The sequence below is a fragment of the Dermacentor variabilis genome, unplaced genomic scaffold (genome assembly GCF_050947875.1).
Source record: "Dermacentor variabilis isolate Ectoservices unplaced genomic scaffold, ASM5094787v1 scaffold_12, whole genome shotgun sequence".
NCBI classification, from domain to species: Eukaryota; Metazoa; Arthropoda; class Arachnida; order Ixodida; family Ixodidae; genus Dermacentor; species Dermacentor variabilis.
The window spans coordinates 48,245,593-48,264,889 of NW_027460280.1; the positions used below are offsets into that span (position 1 = coordinate 48,245,593).

The 19,297-nt window shown below is 49.1% G+C and overlaps 2 protein-coding genes across 8 annotated transcripts in view; one reads left to right on the plus strand and one right to left on the minus strand.

Annotated features, from left to right (window-relative positions):
- The window catches only part of Kdm3 (Lysine demethylase 3), a 284,403-nt gene that overhangs the window by 69,465 nt on the left and 195,641 nt on the right, over positions 1-19,297 (minus strand). For 6 of the 7 annotated variants that reach the window (XM_075676459.1, XM_075676457.1, XM_075676461.1 and 3 more), the window contains 2 exons: positions 16,642-16,724; positions 12,758-12,908 (listed from right to left, as the gene is read on the minus strand). In XM_075676459.1, coding sequence (XP_075532574.1) covers positions 12,758-12,908; positions 16,642-16,724 — 234 coding nt within the window. Of the gene's footprint in view, positions 1-12,757; positions 12,909-16,297; positions 16,531-16,641; positions 16,725-19,297 lie in introns of those variants that run through there. The other variant, XM_075676463.1, reaches the window with a different exon arrangement.
- LOC142565893 (uncharacterized) overlaps positions 1-19,297 on the plus strand; it is a 171,399-nt gene that overhangs the window by 35,621 nt on the left and 116,481 nt on the right. The window lies entirely within an intron of this gene.

Consider the following 19,297-nt stretch of genomic DNA (forward strand, 5'->3'; position numbering starts at 1 on the left):
CCGGGATTCGATCCTGCGACCTCGTGCTCAGCAGCCTAACACCATAGCCACTGAGCAACCACGGCGGGTGTTCCAAGTGGATCCGCTTTGCAAAGTCCACTTCTAGAATGTGTAAATTGCAATACGGGTCATAAGATAATTAGCTAAAGAGTTTCTTAGTGAATTCTTGTTAATTACGTAAATTTTCCATTTCAAATATCTTGTGCGAGTAGTGTCCGCCGCTTCAAGCAGACCGGCTCATAAACTAGGATTTAGCTATCTGCCACAGGCAACCTTTAAAAAATGTGCTTAAACACCCTGTGCGTGTGCGTGTGTGTGTATATATATATATATATATATATATATATATATATATATATTACTGTTATTACCGTCACCAAATATCTTTTCCATCACGATGTTTGTCCCCCCCCCCCCTTACACTATCGCACATATGGGCCTGTAACCTACTATAAATAAAATAGTCCTCGTCAAAGATGAACATAGGAGCGCTAAGTCTCGCATCATTACACGTGAATGCAGCGAGACACAGGCCAGAATGGCACTAGACCCAACAACTCCAGATATCTGGAGGACAAAATAAACCCAGACCTGCGCCACAGCACAGGATGTTAAAATGGCTGCCACTTTCCACTTAGTGTCCTGAACATGAACACCACCAATTGTCATGTTTTTGCTGAAAATGTACAGTTTTGGCACAGCAAGTTGTAAATGTAGCACTTCAATATGAAAAGTCCAGCCAGCAGTCCCACATCTGGCAACGTATTGGGGGCAAGGACATACCGTGGCTCCGCCTGCAGTCAGCGCCTAATGACGTATAAATTTGAATCGCGCACTGGAGCGTGTGTCAGCGCCGTCACACGCTTCATTATTTGTCAAATACGTGAAGCAAGATACACGCGATTAATACAGCAGTCATGCATGTGGCAAAGCGCTGTAATTTACGAAGAGACAGAATTTGAACATAGGAAAGGAATGTGTTGTTGGTATTTTGGAATTTATTGGTACGTTTTTTTTTATTTTCGTAGACAGCATGAACACATGCCTGCACGGCATTACCAGTGTAACTTGGTGCGGAGTATCTGCTTCTAAATAAACCCGACAAAAACAAGAACAATCCTGGCCTTGGTAGGATATATCTGCATTTCGGGGTAAACCCCGAAAATTTTTGCAGCCTGAACAAAAGTAATGAAAATCAGGTTAGACCCATTTTTCCACAAGATCTGCCTTTTTGCAAAAGATTAAATGCAGGTGTAAGCAAACTAACAAACACTGCTCTGCTTTTGTGAGCCAATGATTAAGATATATCATATTGAGTGTTCGTACAGGTTTCCGAGAGAAAAATTCAAGTATCCGCCAAAGCTTCAAGGGCGCTGAGCAGTATCCCATGTAGCAAATCTTACTATAACAGTTCCTGAACAGCATAGATTATTGGAAATGCCCACTCTTGATTACTTCCAAGTTCCTAACAAGGCACAAAAATATCGGAGTAACATGGGAGGTGAACCAGCACCATGAGCCAGTGTCTCTTGCTCATTGTGTTCTATTCCATGCATGCCCTTGTACAATGCACGATGCATGTGCACTTCCACCAGCCTTAAATTTTTATACAGTTGAACCCGCTTATATTAATAATAATAATAATAACAATAATATGCAAGAGCTAAGAAAATTATTGTTATAACCGATAATTCTTAGAACTAGGTTGCACAAAAATGCAGATGACAAAAACATTGAAACACTAACTGGACAGAAAGAACTGTCTAACCCACTTATAGCATTACCGATTTTAACAATGAGCAGCCCTATAACCGTGAACTTTTGTGTGGGAGCACTGTCGTAGGCTGTTCATTTTACCATAGAACACACACAAGATTACAGTACAACCACTTAATGCTATAAAACCAGTATTGTTATAAATCGGATCGATTGTACAATTGATTCTGAAGTGCTAGATTTGCGGAGAAGTCGCTGATCTGCCATAGAAAGTGTTATTACTCAAATTCAAGGGTGACCAAAACTCCAACAAAACTTTTAAGCGCCTTGAAAGCATACTTTCTTCATTTCAAGGCTTTCGAAGAGCTTTGTGCGCCTTGTTAATAACTGAATATGGTATATGCCTCATTTTTACTGAACACAAGCGAAAACTGACATATTAACAACATAACATTCAGCCTCTGGAGGGGTTGAGTCAGTGAAATCTTGTTCTTTTATTAGACGCGTTTACATGAATATGACAATGGTACATTGCATCACATTTTCTGTACATTGCATACATGTAAATGGCGGTAATGGGTTACGAAGCGAATAAACCCTGCACTGGTAATTCTATACATTGCAAACGGTAGTGACATTGAGAGAATGTCTACAGAACCAGGTTATGTTTAAAGAAGGGTCGTCTAGATAAGTTCCCTTTTGTTGCAAGAGCTTATATTGGAAACCGGTAAAACGGGACAATAGGCAGGGGAAAAAGGCCTAACAGGATAAGAGGGGCACGGAGGGGCTTGTAAGAGAAGGAAAAGCAACATGCCTCGCCTGTGTGCACTAGCTGTATTATTTTCTTTTGTTAAAAAGAGTACGGAGAACAACTAATGAAGGGGTCAGTAAACCCTTCGATGGTGGTTTAGTTAATAATAGTGTTAAGTAGAGATGAGCGTCACATGATTCACTAACAGCACCTGGTTGCAATTACATGTTCCCCCAAGTGATTCTGCTTGTTTAAACAGAACGTGCCCAAAAGCAAACCACTGCGTTAATCATTTATAAGTGTTACCAGAAAAATCCCCAACATTGGGCTACAAGACAACAAAGCCCCAATTTGTCCGGTTTACCCCCGCCCCTGAAAATGAAAAATTGAAAAAAATATAAAACCTGAAAGCGAAAGAGCAACTTGTCCATGTTCTAGTACCACAGTCACCACTAAAATCAAGGGGAAATATGAACAATCAAAACAAAAAACCTAAATTGCCGCGGCGAAGCGATGTTTCGACGAAAGACCGACTGCAGCAGCGGCGCATCCAGTGGTGGCCCTCACGTCCAATATTTTAAGCCCGTTATCTCGGTGTCGGATACATGTTTGACGGAAGAGGCGCGACATTCGTCCCGACCGCCACGGATAAGCCAAGCTCAGCAGTTAAAGAGCTTCAACTGGCGCGAAACACACGGTACGGAAAGGCAACGCAAGCGCTAGGCAAGTTCTTAGCTACGTAGCCTTCGACAATACACGCTTGTACTGGTCGTAAATGGACCCGTCAAGGAAAGGAAAGCTGCTCCACCTGATAAAGATTCCGTTGAATAGGTGACTGCGCCTACAAGAATACCAATAATATTTAAATTCACGCAGCGCTTGATTTTGGCGAAAGCCTCCAACTGCTGCCAATGTTTATTTACCTCAACCAAAATCATCGTAACGTCAAGGAGAGAGTTTTCAAGTACTACCAGTGCGCGAAACAGCTAAGTTTGCCGCAGACTAAGCGCTTACTGGGGGAGGGCGTGCTGTGCTAGCGGCCTAACAAGTAACACCGAGGCATGATGGCTAGTGCCCTTCTACACACATCCGTCATCCTCATGCATACCTAGGCTGCAAGAAAATGGGTCTTTACGCGGCTGTCGCGGTCCGCTAGCTTTTGTCCCCACTTGCCGATAGGACAACAGAGCTGACGCCCGCGGCCTATTCAACGCAACGAATCTTGCTTCTGTAGACCTACGGCAACATTGCTACGAGACACAGGCCTCAATCGGCGTAAACTACGAGAACGACAGTTCTTATAGCAATTTCTCTCTCCATAGCCGTACCATTACCATATAGCTGAAAACGAGGCGAGGATGAGGAAGATCCGAGACGAGCAATGGCACTGTGTGAAAACGGACCACCTTCAGTTACCCAAAGAAAACGTGCAGTCGCGCTTGCTGGCTCCATGCATCTCTGGTGGAACACATGCTAGTAAAGGACAGTAGGATTTGCCTAATCTTTGGCAAGCCAATACACATAGCCGGCGACTCGTTTACATAAAAAACAAAGCTTGGACCCTCTGACGTGACGGAAAAAGTGAAATGGTCTTAACGACTTGATTAGTAGAAATCGTAAAGCAAGTACAGGAGCATACGACGCATCTTGCGAAAACCTTGTCGAAATTTAAGCTCTAGGCTTTAGCGAAACACCACCTAACGGAGTGATATCTATGACGACGGATCAAGAGCGCGTCAGCCGCGAACAAAGGAAACGCCGAGCACGCCCTCGAAGGTCATGCCGCACAGGGGTCAGTCTGTGGCCCGTCGAGCGGTGCCGACCAAAAACAATGGACGGAAAAACAGCCCCGATTGAGGAAACAAGCCGCCTACCGCCAAACTTGCAAGCTACCTGGCACGGAGTCGCCGAAAAGCGGCACAAAGGAAGCGTCGGTGCACGTGTCCCGGATGCGCACCGCGGCTCCACGTCTGAAGACACTCACGGGGCACTGCCGGAAATCGAGGCAACCGGTTCTCGGCCGGCAGCTGCTCTGCCGGACTGCGCCACACGGAACACTATCGAACAACCACGCAGAACACGCATATCCGAACCGCTGCGGAAACGGCGCATGCGGCTCATGTGCCGCCTCGACAGCGGCGATCGAGCGGCGACACACGTGCGGTACTCACCTGCGCGAGACGGTATCCAAGGGACGAACGACGGCTACCCACCGCCGACGACCAGGCGCACGCAGCGCGCGCCGCGGACCTCCGCAGGAATGCGGCGCGCGATGACGTCACAACCCGTCTGACGACTGGCGCAGCCGCCGCGCGAGGGCTTTCCGGCGGCGGCCACTGTCACTGCTCGCACCAAGGACGCGGCGGGGGCACGCCAGGACGTCCGCGAGCGGCTCTCAAAACGCCGGGCCCCGACCACGGGCGCCTGGCAACAGAGCCTCGGAAGTGCGCGTGTGCACACCGGCCTGCTATCCCAATTTTCCTCGAGCTGTCTACCCCCTCTCCGCATTCCGCGGTGTGCGCAGCCGTGACGCAAGCACCGCTGCGAACGAGCGTCGTCGACAGCGCACACGTGAACATCAACGGACTCGCCTGAAATACGTCAGGAAGCGGCCACTACAAGAGCATGCGTGTGTCAAAACAGCGCTGCTTCTGAAGCGCGGCAGATCAGATCAGCCAAAACGGCGACAGGGAGAGTGAAACCGGTCGGGTCGTAAAACCGTGACGAAGAAACCCGCTTTCAATGTGGTACGACACGGCAAGTAAGCGCTGGACGCGTGGCTGAATAAATCGCTACTTTGACGAGTTTCGGAGACCCTACTTGCGTCCGCAATGGCTTCAAGAGTGGGGCCTGCTTGATTGCAACACTTGTCCAGCACTCAAGCAGCTAGTTTGGCCACGCATACCTGTGTGTGTAGAAACGCTCGACTTCCACAAACGAAATTGGAACCTAAGTGTAAGCAACTTGTGTACACAAACGTAGCCGTCGGCGTTACAGTCTGTAGTAGCGGGAGTAATCCTTAGCCTAAATTTGCCACGAAGTTCAGAGTGAGTTGGGTATTTGCTAAGAAAGGACTTTTCTCGTTGGGGCTCAGTAAACAAAGTATGCTGTTTGACCTTGCTTTTGTGCCGCGCTTTTTTTTTTTTTTGCACTTCAGAAATTTGTCAAAGATTGGTGCACTTGCTTCGCGTCTGTGACCGCCGTGAATGTGACAACAAAAATAGGCAGGCAGTACCACCCGTGGGCAAAAATACGGCGCAGAGGCTCACCAAAGAAAAAACTGAATATTGACGAGTTTCGAGTGCAGCCCTCAATTTCAAGTCACATTCATAGGCGGAGGAGGCGGAGGACCAAGTATCGCGAGATACTTGGTCCCTAAAGGCTAAACCCCATGAGCGCTATTTCGTGCGCGACAGCGACGGATCGGGCCGTCGCTTGAACAGGTCGCTCGGTTCTACAAATCTAGAATTCGACGCTCGTCGCCCGGAAGTGCTATCAGCGACTAGCCAATAGCGCGAAGCCGGAACTGGATGCACATCACTCAAGTACTACCGATTGTGGCACGGAACGAGCAAACGGTTGAATTATTACACTGGAAGGATAAGAACCTACTGGAAGACCTTCAGAAATATTTTATGCTGCTTTTTACAGTAAAACACATCAACTATGTTAATAAAGCACGCGTCACCCTAGTTTCAGCGCCTATATTGCTGCCCTCATACCGGCAACACTGGGGAGACGTCGCTCGAAGTCATCGCTCGCATAGGGTTACGACTTCTAGGCGACGAGCGAACGCGACAGCCCTCTCCATCGCGTCGCTTGTTGCTGTCGCGCGCAAGATCGCTTGCATGGGTTTATACTTAACGCCGCACAGGGGAGTAAGACCTTAAAAATCGTATTTCGCGGCATATTTTGCGTACCGTGCTGGTATGACGACGCCGAGGAACGTACGTACTTGGCTGCGTTTCAAAGAAGGCTTCGCTGTAATAGGCTTTCTCACTGCGTTGCAAAAATCACCAAAAGCAGAACCGACGTGGTTAGGTCGTCTGGCGCACACGTCGTACCCAAGAAAAAAATTGGCAGTCTTCTTGCGCGCGACCACGTGGTCTTCTAACATGGGCTGGTCAGTGGACGGCCCTAAGCCCACCTCGTCTACAAGCAGCTGGCGTTTCTCGCGTGTTTGGAACGCGCGCGCCTCTTTTTTCCGTCACGTTTCTAAGATCGACAAGTCTATGGCGAAATTTTATTTTTATTGCGACGGTCACCACACGGCCGTGTTCATGCGGAACGAAGGTGATGACGTCGACACAGTCGTGATCAACGCCATTCCTCAGCGAAGCAAAAAGGCAACCCGCGCAACAAACTCACCCAGGCTTGAATCGAATGCTGGCGGATTGCGAAGAGACAAATAAAGTTTCATTGATGCATCACGACTGTGATGGGCGGAAACGATTTAATGGTTTGAAACTTTCTTGTAATGTCCAAATATTAACCCTTAGGCTAATAAGACATTAGAAAAATCATTACGTGTTATTTTACACGCCACCATTTGGGTAGTGCCAAAGTCTGCACACGCTTTGTTAACCCTCCCCCTTTTTTTGTGTGTGTGTATTCTGCCCTTACCCTACCGACCCCTCTGTGCGGAATAGCCAACCGGACACTTTCACCTGGTTAACCTCTTTATCCGTCACCTCTTCTTTTCTCTCTTCCTCTGCACACACTTCTTTTGTAACTCTAGGGCGACTGCTACTGCCCAAATAATATTCAGACCTAGCAACACGCAGTCCGCTAGAGGTCATTTATGCACTCGAAATGGCGGGTCAACTGGATTATTTGGGGATAAATGATACATACTGCGAGGCCGAAATTAACAACCCTCGATGCAGGTACTCAGTGAGCACACTGCCATATATACCACCCCTACTTCACGCGGCGGTTGAAGTGTGCTTTTCTATTTCACTACAATTTAAGGACTAAAAAACTCCAGGTTGTCCTCTCTACGACGATGCCCACGAAAACGTACAAGAATAAATTTCAAGTACGCAAGGCGAGCTAAAACATCGTTCTTCACATCAAATTAAACCAGCATCCTGTACATGTATTTTGCGAGATGCAGATGTGGACGTAGCCTTTACAGTTGCCAAAACAAGAGTATATAAACAGCTACTCTTCCACATTGCCTTCGTACGTCTAAACAAACGCATACCACAGGCTTCAGAAGGCCGATATGCCATGGATTAGTTCAAGAGCGCCAGTAAAAAAAACATGGCAAGACACTTAATATGGATCTGTTCACTCCATATGGACGTCAGCACGAGAGACACTATGGGAACACATACGTTGCGCACACGGTTATGCCACAAATTAATACTACAGTCCGACGCGTGTTCTACAAGCTGCAGTAGCTGCCTTTAAACGGAGATGAACCCACACAAACAAGCAGGAAAAGTGCGCGGGCTAACAAGCAAATCGACGAAACTCATTAACACGAATCACGACTTGTGTTCATCAGCGCCAGCTAGTAGCTTTAAGTATACACTTCTTTGCAAGTACAAGCAGTAGTAGCTTCGCAAAAACCAACTTCACACATATTGATCAAGTTTGTTGTCTAATGCAAAAGGACTACACGATTCGGAAAGCTCGAAACTGACCACAATGTGGCAGTCTTCCTCCTGATGGCACCAACAACGCTGTGATGTCGGCGACTCCGGCCCCTCGAGTCTGCGAAGGGCCGTCTTGGCAGTAAACGCGCCTTCACTAGGTCAGTCGGGAAGTCGCAGCTGCCAGTCAACTAACTGCACAGGGAAGATATGAGCCGCAGCAGTTCGGCCTCGCGAACCAAAGCTGCAGCACCACATCTGCCGGTCATTCGCCAGAAACACGCATGGTGAGCCCCGGATAAAGGTCACACCAAGGTCATGCGAGTTGTAAGAGCTTCCGTTGGCGAACAAAGGTATCCATCAGCGATACGGGCGCAAGCAAACAAGGCAGCGAACATCTCGGTACCGCGATGCAAGAACGTCAGAGAACAGCACTGAAGAGGCTGCGATAAGCGTTCCCCTCCCGTAAGCACGATTGCGCGCGTTGACTCACAGCAGCCTTTACGAGTCGGCGACACTTATCAAACTGTGCCGGGGGATCGCACGGCTACCACGTGCCGAGCCTCCGGTGTACTGCGCGATAAGCCCGGCTAGGCCGCACCAAGAAGCGAGGTTCGTCGTCACTCCCCAGAATTGCGCGCAGGCATTTCCCGACCATCATGACTCGCGGCTACTTCCGGACGCAGGAGGAAAAACGGCTCGCGCGTTCCAACGTCTTTGTTTCCCTTGCTTTCTTGCGATTCGCGGCGCGCACAGCAACCAAAGCCGGAGCAGCCACTTGCTTGGTGCCGGCACAGCAGCTCGAGAAAAAAAGAGGGAAAGGAGCGGCGTACTCTTCGAATAGCAAAAATGAATCGACCAGCCGCAGATGAGTCTGCTACGACCATCAAATGTGCCGGGCAGACCGAACATATGGACCGAAAACTGCGGGCATGCTCTACCCAAGCGACTTATATCAATCTGGGGCACTGCCATACAGTACTTCAATACGCGGAATCCACTGCCGTATCAGCGTAGAACGGCCACGCGACCTCAAACTGCGTCAAACGCCCCGCTCTGCTCACTCAAAAACAAATTTACTTAATCGTAATACACGTGAAACCGACAGACGTCAATATTAGAGAGTTCAGACTAATATAAGCGACACGATCAGTACGCACCGAAGGGCGATTGAGATCTATACTTAGCAGGCTGACATTCGATAGCACACAGTTGGGTTGGGCAGAACAGTAGAGCAATCCTGCAGGCGCACTTCTACCGTGGACAGCACAGGCATGCGTAACACACTCTCTCTCCCCCACATCGCTTGGCAGCTTCGACGCCTCACGCTTACAGGGCAACTCCGAAGTCTTTTCTTTTTTTTTTTTTTAAGCCATGTAGGATATTGTCACTTTCAAATGGTATTGACAGACTTGTCGCCGGTAGGGTGGTTCAATTTACTCGGAAATCAATAATTTTAAATAACCAATAAACAAGATACCGAAACCGAGACGGGTAGCTGATTCGTGTGACCTCGCGATGAGTCGACGTCAGATCCTACGCTCCCATAACGTTAACACGCAGAACGAGTGCTAAACACGCAGTACACGTGGCGCTAACGCCAATGAAGCGAATGATTGTCTCTCGACGACACAGGGAGCTTTTACAGAGTTTTCAAACTAGACAGCCGCGATTTAAGCGACAGTGGCGGTGTAGAGGCTGGCCAGTAGAAAGTCACCGAGTCCAGAACAAAACCAATAATTAAAATTCATTTTCAGAAAAACTAGATGACCTGCAGCCATATAGTTTGGCACAGATATGGCCGCAAGTCATTTAGCTTTCCAGAAAACGAATTTTAAATATTGGTTGCGTGTTCCCGACTCATTCCCACGAAAGTTGACATTTTACTGGCAACCCTGTGCATATGACGTTAGAGACTACACAGTCACTTCGCCCAAAGACGACGAAGCTGTTTTTTTTTTTTTAACTATACAGTCATTTTTTAACCGACAGTCATTGCTTTGACAGACGTGATAACCGGTGCTTCTTTCTGTTCGTCTTGCCGCGGCACGATGCGGTGAGCTTAAGCACGTCAACTGCCTCGCGCGGTGGCGGCGGGTTAAAAGCGAACGGCGATCCTTCAGCGCTCATACCGTCGCAGAGCAGTTTGCAAAACGTCCGAATAAACAGTTTGTCTTTCTATCTATTAAGTATTAGTGTTTTTCAGCTTACTGCGGGTGCCCACGAAATACAAAAAAAAAAAAAAAAACACCAAGTGATGCGCGCTCGTTTGCGCGTCGTGATTGCACTGCTCCCAAGCGTTCCGCGCACAAACGAACATAGTAGCATTTAGCCGGGCGAGCTGCGTCTGCTTATCACAGTCATGCACCGCCGCGAGGGAAGCACATCGCTGCCGTAAATCGCACAGCCAACGCCTTCGACACTGCCCTGTCGCCTTTTAAGCGGCAGCACGTCCTGCTAGATGCTATGTTCGTTTGTACAAGAACAGATTGCGAGCGCTGCAATCATGGTGCACAAGCAGGTCAGTCACGTGGTATTTCTTTTATTTCGCGGGCATCCGCAATAAGTTGAAAGACACTAATACTTAATAGATAGAAAGTTAGAAACTGTAAATGGACGTTTTGCAAAGCACTCTGCAACTTTCTAACGAATTTTTTTTCTAGCTTCGTTTATTCAGAAGTTGGTTAATCTAACTAATTTTGTTATTCGGCAGAATAAAAAAATAGCGTGACGGACTACATATAAAATTGAGCAACGTGCATTTGGTCGCGTCGTCTTAGAGTGCATCGGTATATTAAACTCTGGCTAAAGTTACCTGAAACACCCTGTATATGTGGCAGACAAACATACCTACACGCTCAAGCTGTAAATTAATATATCATATTTGTCCGCTTTAGATGCTTTAACGGAGGCAGTTCGCAGAACTGTAGTGTCTGTTCTTGGTGGAGAGTTGCGGATTTGCAAACTTTGGGCTTCTTTTTTTAACATACATATGTTCGTAAGCTTTTTAAAAGATATCCAGGCCTTAAATAAAAATTCCGTTTCCTATAGACGCTAGAATTTAACTTTCTGTCTCAAATGCAACAAATTTCATTGAAATTTGTCAAGGGTTGTCTCTAAGTAACATGTATTTGAATAGGGGGCATCAAACTTTGCCCTCAGCTAAAGTTTCTTCTTACAGCAAGCTTGTTTTCCATCATGCGAATAGAACAGTCAAGAAATGTGGCAATAGCTATTACAGTGGGCAGTGTGTTTTTACTCACAAACGTAATAACCAAGGCGTTAACAAGATGGACGCAAGAAAGTGTTCAGCTTTCTTGTTCGTTTTGTTAATTCTTTAAGTCCAAGAACACAAGTTTTACTAAGATTTGTTGTATGCTGTGTAAAACATTCAAATGCATTCCAGCCAATCAGGCGTTCAGAGACGGCTCACAAAATTAATCCTCAAAGGAGCTGGAAGGGGTAGAGGTGAAGACGCACTCAAGAAACGTGCGAGCTGTTAAGTGCCAGGTGGGCAGTATGTAGACCATGTGACGACACACAATGAGACGTCGGCGCAGGTACTTAATTGCTCGATATTAACGCACGAATATTAACTAAAAGCAAAACTAAATACGTCGGCCAAGAAATATATTTTTACTAAAAACAAGGCAGTGAATACTTACACATTTGCGTGACATGACATGGGACGACATCCTGTTTCATCGCGACGCGTCGACTGACGTAATAACTTCGAGACTTCTCGTTTAATTGATAAAACCACGCTTGCTTCAATCACACCCAGACATGGCAGCAAACGGCGCCATGTTGACAAGCAAGAAGACCGAGACGATCACCAGGCCCAGGGAATCGTCTCCGCCTCCTTCCAATACGTTTTGATATTTAGGCACGCTCTTTCAAACGGCACCATAATCACGAGACATTGCGGAAGACGGTAGACAACCACGCTGGTGCTACAATGAAGAGCTACAACGTTATCGGGTCAAGCCAGTTACACCCAACGTGGGCTCCATCAGCAAAAACAACGATCTCGCAGTCAGAGCGTGCCGACCGCAGCAGCGGCAAGAGTGACATGGCCTGTCAACGATGCTGGAAGCGAGACAATCGGACAGAGGACCATGGAGTGCATCGAAGAACCAAGGGCGCTCGTCGGCCGTTCCTCCCATAAAAAAGCATTGCGAATAGGCAAGAAAGAAAGGCGCGCCACGCCGACATGACGCAACCCAGAGGCACAGCCTGTTCAAGGACAACCACTCGTGCACCCCCCCCCCCCTCTCTTTCCAAGTTGGCATGTAGGCCAACCGAGGAAACGGCTAAACGAATGTCTGTAGAGCTTGCTGAACACACTACAACATACAGCGGGTCAGCGCCAAAATGCCGAGGTCAGTATAGGCCGTGACGCTGACCCTTTGCATCGAAGAGTATGCACACTAGATTCATGCCGTTGTACGCATTCGAAATACTAACGCCAGCTTGGCAATGCGAGTGCCAAATCTTCAAAAAAGACGCGCACCGCTCGCTACTCACACGGCCTTGAAAAAGTGGCAGACGTGAATACATGCAGTTCGCTTTAAAGGCTGCAGTAGTGTAGGCTGGCAAGCCTCGGCAGAGCCACAGTTCGGGAACGCATCCAGTGTTCAACCGGGGCTCGGCTGAGGGTCACCTCAATTGAATAAGGAAGACAGCACACCTTTGGCGTCCTCCTGGGGCGCTGGTTCCGGAGTGGGCTCGGGTTTGTTGCGCCCGCGTCGGGGGCTACTCGCCGACGAGGTTGTAGCTGGGCAAGAACTCTGACTGGACGCCGGGCTGACGTGATACCGACTTCGAGTCACACAATGGCTCTGGAAAAACGAAGTGGAGGAGGGGGGATAAAACAGAAGATTTCACAGAAGTGCTAACTAGTAAAATATAAGTTATCCTACAGAAGACGGGAGAACGCTTTGCTCGGCAGCCTTCTAACGAAAACAAGCTATGACCTTACCCGTGCACTTCAGCTTAATGCGTTAGCACTATTCCTCCTCTTTGAGTAGACAAACCACACGCCTGACACTTCACCGAGAAAAGCGCAACACACACCCACACACGCACGCACGCACGCACAAAGTATATATGTTAATGCTCGGAATATCCGCAATCCGCCGGATTCATTCTACAAATCCACACATTGACAAAAGTCAAATGTCTGCAAAAACGCGAAAAGTGCCCCTTGCCGGCATTTTTACGTTTGCAGTGAAATACACAAAGGAGTCCTCAAAGAGGCTAGTCAAAGCCGCTAATTTATTTCACTTGAAAAGGCATCGACGGACGCCCTCCCTCCGCGCGCTCTCTGCGTTTAGCAGGGCCCGCGCTCTTGCACGGAAGCCCGCAAGGAGCCCCACGCGGGTAAAACAACAAACGAGCTTTCTGGGCTGAAAAAAGGGAGACGCAGCCGCCGGGCGGGTTACGAAAGAGGATCCAAGATGGATGCGTCAAGGAGGGCGGCCATTACTGCGAGCGGGAAGGCCAGCAAGAAAGCTGCGCGCACCGAACGTGACCCCGTTTCTCGAAAAGCGAGCTGCGCCGAATATGGAGTGTGGGAGCGGCGCAAAACCAGTTTGGCGCGCAGACCATCGAGGACAGTCCTTTGTTCGTCGGCCAACACCCTCACCGCGCTTGGCCTAACACTTCCGAGCAAGGTAACCCTTTCACGTGATATCACAACCACCACGGCAGGTGTTGATCCACGCGCTATGGGCCATCACTGACCATGATTTTCTTCGGAAGTGCCATTTTCTTTTCCTTTTAAATTACATCGCACAAAACGCTTGATTTCCTCCCATCGCAACATACTTCTACTAAATTCTCTTTTCGTTTGAACCTTTCCTTTACTTGAAATAATCCAGGAAGTTGGGTGCCACGGCAGCTGCGCTGCACTTGCAAGTAACAAATACCGCTTACTTGCGAAAGCAGCCTCACAAGCAGCAGCTCAGAGCTTTGATATTGAGGAGAGGCCCACGATAGACTGTTCGATTTACGTCAAGCATTTAAGCGTGCGCCCCTATGCGGACAAGAGAGTAGTTACATGGACGCCTTGAAACATAGCTTTCATACGGAATTGTACAGCGCACTGAATTTTCATATTATAAGCCTCACAACGGACCACACACCAATTTCGCATAGCAGATACTGGCGTTCAGGTGACAGCACACTAGTATGTTTCCTAGTGAGACGATGATGCGTTGAAGCCTTTTACGCACACGTTGCGACATACCATGCGTGATGAATACCCTGCGGTGATTCCCTCAAGGTACGTTATCCTTGAGCGAGAATAACTGCCTGTGCTGGGCCCCAGTGAACCTATATGGTGCCGCGTGTTTGACTTAAGTCAACAGCGATTTGTTATGAAGCGTACAGCCAGCATGATCCAGCTTAACTCGTTGAGCAGCAGCATCACACCGCTAAGCTTATCTGAGACCTTGGAACAGTAAATGACAACGCGTGAACCAAGACTGCTTGCAGATATTTGAAACATTGTGCCCATGGTGGTCGGCTAAGGGTCGGGACGCACGAGGCATGTTCCCGGAGGCTGGACGCAGAACCAGTTTGGGACAACCAGTTTCGGCGCCTTCCGGCTGGGGAGTCAACGACCCGCGCGCGTCGGGTGCCAGTCTTCGCGGAGAAATCAGGCCGATATACGCGAGGCGACACAGGTTGGCGCACGCCATTCAGCACGGCAGCACCCATGCGCGCACCGCAGAGTCAGAAATATCTGAGCATCTTGGCCCGGAACCAGGAGACTGGGGCCGTCAAGGCCGGGTCGTCAACCTCCGGACAACGGTGAAAAGCGAGACTGGCGCTATCACGACCGCACAGACAGCCACACCACGACCGCTGACCTTCACAACAAATGGCCGCTCGCCACAGGAAAACGTTGGCCAACACTTTTAGCGCGGTCGAAGAGGTCCAGGAGAGCGGGTCGAAAATAACCGGACCGGGGCTTCGGCAGACGCGAGCCAGGCGCACTTCCCACGTCAGCGGCGAATGCTAAACAAGCGCTTGCGAAAGCACGCACACACTGCGCGGCGACTTTGGACGTGCTCCCACTTCCGATCGCGCTCACTTGAACCAAACAAAAGCGACTGCAGACGTCAAGGGCAAACCAAGGTCAACTCGCAAATACTGTCGGCGCCGGATAATCCGGTATCCGAGAGCAAGTACACAAACACCAAGTGACATTTTTTGAAGTACTTGCGGACACGCCTCGGAATAGGAGGGGTCAGCAAGTTCCGAAGAGCACCGACAACTGAGACCGCGAATGTGCTTGTCGCTAGATACAGCTTCCGTTACAAGCTGATTATCCGAGATAACAAGTGCCAATTAAAACGCAAGAAAAAACATCTATAAATAGGCGCTAAGTTTAATACTACGGGTCCATATAGGGTCTACGGGTCCACTATGTGGTAGTAGTCATTCGCTACGCGGCAAAGGAATAAACTCGACAAATTATCACCATGCAAGCAAGGCATATGGAAAATGCGTGGATGGGGAGTTTTGACCACAAAATATTTGTACATGCCGAGATACGTTTTGCCATAAGTAAGAGCCAATAATCGGGTGCTTCAAGACATTTCATCCTTATTATCTTGCTGAAAGTACCTTGTTTCAAAGCTGCACGGTTGTCTAGAAGCCTCTATCTTTAGATGCACAAAATAATCGCACAGCAACGCCGTCAGTCCAGATAAGTTTGAACCAAAATGAAAAATCAAACAAGTGAGCGATTCCAAGGCGAGACCAAGGTCGCAGTCCTACGCTGTATCCTGCCTCGTAGGCAAAAACAGGAAAGGGAGCGGACGGGGAGAGAAAAAAAAGCTCGAGCCAAGTAGTGGTGCAATACCGCGCCCTCGGGAAATCGCGGGCGGTTCTAAGTTTTCCTAGCGCAACTATTGCTGCTTTGTTGCGGCTTCTCGGAAGTCGCGTCAAGACCGACCTCTTCGCATGCAAAATGATCAATCAAGGTAGGCATAAAGGGTCGAAATGCGAAACAAAGACCGTGCCCGGCCTTTGCGTGAGTAATCAGTATTCTTTTATGACAAATTTCAACGCGATGACGACGCGTTTAAGAGATGTCCAGTTCTACGCAAACTCCAAATGCACGGGTAAACAATGGCGCAATGCGATCAGTGCCGGGAGACACACACACAACGTGCGCACACACATGAGCACGAACGAGAAACGAGGTGAAGCAGGACACCTCGTGTTCGAGGCGCACAAAGAGGCTACTCCGTAGAGGGTGGACACCGGCGCGCACATCCGCTGCGATCAGCCGGTGCAGAGCTGCGCCGCACCTGAGCTTGCTCAGCGAGTCCGATTGCACGCAGAGCCCGATTAGACCAGCGAAAGCAGACCAGTCGGCAGAGCGGATCTCTCTACACACAAAGGAGACGAGCCTCGCAGATGACCGTGCCAAGGGATCCGGACGGCGCTTTCACGACATCCACGGGCACTCACACGCACACACTTGATCACAGGGCCACAGCACACAAGATCGTCGCCAACAGAGACAAAAAAGGGAGGGACAAGGAGGCTTTCACTTACGACTTTGTGCGGGCTGTTGAGCGTGCACGTTCTGCGGCGAGGCGTAATCCCGACGTTCTCTCCCTTCAGAATGGACTCGACTACTGCAAAGAAGAGCAGAGCGGGGGTCACGGGCGAACTGCGCACGCGCGGGGGCCGTCTCCTCAACGGCGAGAGAGGGACGCGCCCCACGTGACGCGCCGCGGCGGCGGCTGCCTGGCGCTCGCCTACGACGACGCTCGACCTGGCGGCGCTGGCGCCGCGCTTCGCCACATGTTCCCAATCGCATGGCTCGCGCAACATTGGCGCCGACAAAAACAAACGCGGCCACAGGGCAACTACCCCACATCCTTCAACGCCGCCCGCTAGTACTACTATTACCGCGTACGAAAGATCCCAGCCTTACCGATTCCCCCGTAATGCGCAGGCAGTATCGATAACAGACAATACAAATGCCAAACAGCTTCCGCCTCGGAGCTGTCGCAAACTAGGCGTCAGCTGCGAGCTCCATTGCTCAGACGTACTAACGCCAGAAATCGAATGATTTTTGTTTAATTGCTTAAAAGCCGTAGCGAATTTTGTTTAATACCTAGCAGCGAAAAATAACCATCGAAAATATCCACGTCCTGCGAGACATGCCTATTCCTTACTTCAAAGGCAAGCTGTAAATCCTTCCAAATTTTTTTTTTATCGCTCTTTATTTAGTATGCATTTCTCGGTACTCTTGTCACGACTATAACAAGCACATTTGCAGCATACTCATGTCGCTACTAGGCTTGCTGGGTATACGTACAAAATGGTGAATGTCATTTGTAATGCGCAACGGATTCGGATAAGGGTTTGCTTGCGCGGCATTAGCGCACGATTCAATCGTAATAGAATGGAAAGCCTATTTCAGTTGAGAGGGCAGCTTCCACAGATATTGCTGGAACAAATGCTTGCGAAAGGCAAATATATAATGATCGGCCACGACTATGCGGCATCATGATCATAATTTTGCACGCTATTGATCAAAGCTCTCTGAAAGAACTTTCCTCATATCATGCCCCCCTCTTAGGTAGCAGCTATAGGACAGCACGGACCTCGTCGCCTTTCGCGAGTTATCGGACTTTGGGAGCACGGCTTACACGAGCGAAATCGATTTAACAACGCTCATGGACATTGACGCAGAGATTCCCTACTTAGACCCGGACAATAAGGGTATTGGAAAGATCGCCTGTCTGTCGGTGAGAAATCTGGTAATTTCAACCTATCTACAAAACTGCCTCGGCACACGAAAATCAAACTACGGGACATGTGTGCACACTGCTTCGTGCGATCATCGCCCAACCGTGCCCACAGAACGGTAGCTCAGACGGACGCGCCGCTGCACAAAATTGCTACGCCCACAACTCGGGAGAACAGTGGGCTTCTCAATCGAGAACCTAAATGCACGACATCCTGTGGTACGCGGAACAACGAACACAGTTTTTGTTAAGAGATGCGTCATAAGCGTTTGAAATGTGAAGGTTGTGTCGCGATGGTCGCTTTTTCCCTCTGTCGCCCACGGCTCCCGCGTCCTGGTCACGTGAGCTTCGTTACTCATGTAACCACCCGCATTTGGCGCAACAAAGCGGCGTCGCTGCCGATGCACTGAACGCAGCCGGAAAAACACCGCAGCGCAATCAACCGCAACGACCTGGCTGAAGGAACGGGAAGTCGACGCGCGGAGCTGGCTGTGCACGCGCCAAAGGGAAGGCATGTGTACGAGGAAAGCCTTCGCTACACTTTGGCCAGCTTTATGCGCGTCGCTCCAAGCTGTGCTCGGCAGCCGCAATGAGCCTGCTGCAAAAGTTGGTTTTGAAAACCCAATAAATGAACAACGGCCTGGTTGCGCGGCGGCAAAATCACCCAGCCACAGGGCTGCCGTCACTGCCACCAAAGTGATGTTGAAACGAGCGGAATCCGGGCCTCGCACCACCTTCGCACATTGACGCAACCGCCTTTGAAGAAAACAAAAAAAATTATGGAGTTTTACGTGCGAAAACCGCTTTCTGATTATGAGGCACGCCGTAGTGGAGGACTCCGGAAATTTCGACCACTTGGGGTTCTTTAACGTGCACCTAAATCTAAGTACACGGGTGTTTTCGCATTTCGCCCCCATCGAAATGCGGCCGGCGTGGCCGGGATTCGATCCCGCGACCTTTTGAAGAAATCGACAAAGCGAGAACAAGCTCTTAACCACCGCAAGCGTCCGCCCGTCCTATCAAATTGGCCGCCTGTTATAGGTGTTAAAGCTTATCGCGCGCACTGATGCATCAGCACACTCAACACTCACTGACGCGAATGGAACGGAAAGGGAGCGCGTGTGCGTAGTACATGTGGAGAATAACATCTGTACAGTAACTGCGACGGGCGTTGAACAAATTAGCCATATCCGTAACGCTGCAGCCAAACACTGCGATTAATAAAAGTCTGCATGGCCAATTCGGAGCGCGAACTACTAGGACAAAAGCGAATGCACGAGAAGAGAGACAGCGCCGATGGGCAACTGAATTATTGGTGTTACACACACCAAGAAATCTGCCACGTGTTACGTCGCATTTAGAAAAACCACTTCAGTATCATGAAACGCAGTTTCTACCCTTTCAAATCAACATTCATTTGCCAGTCAGCCCTGTGTCTTGTTTCTTATCGT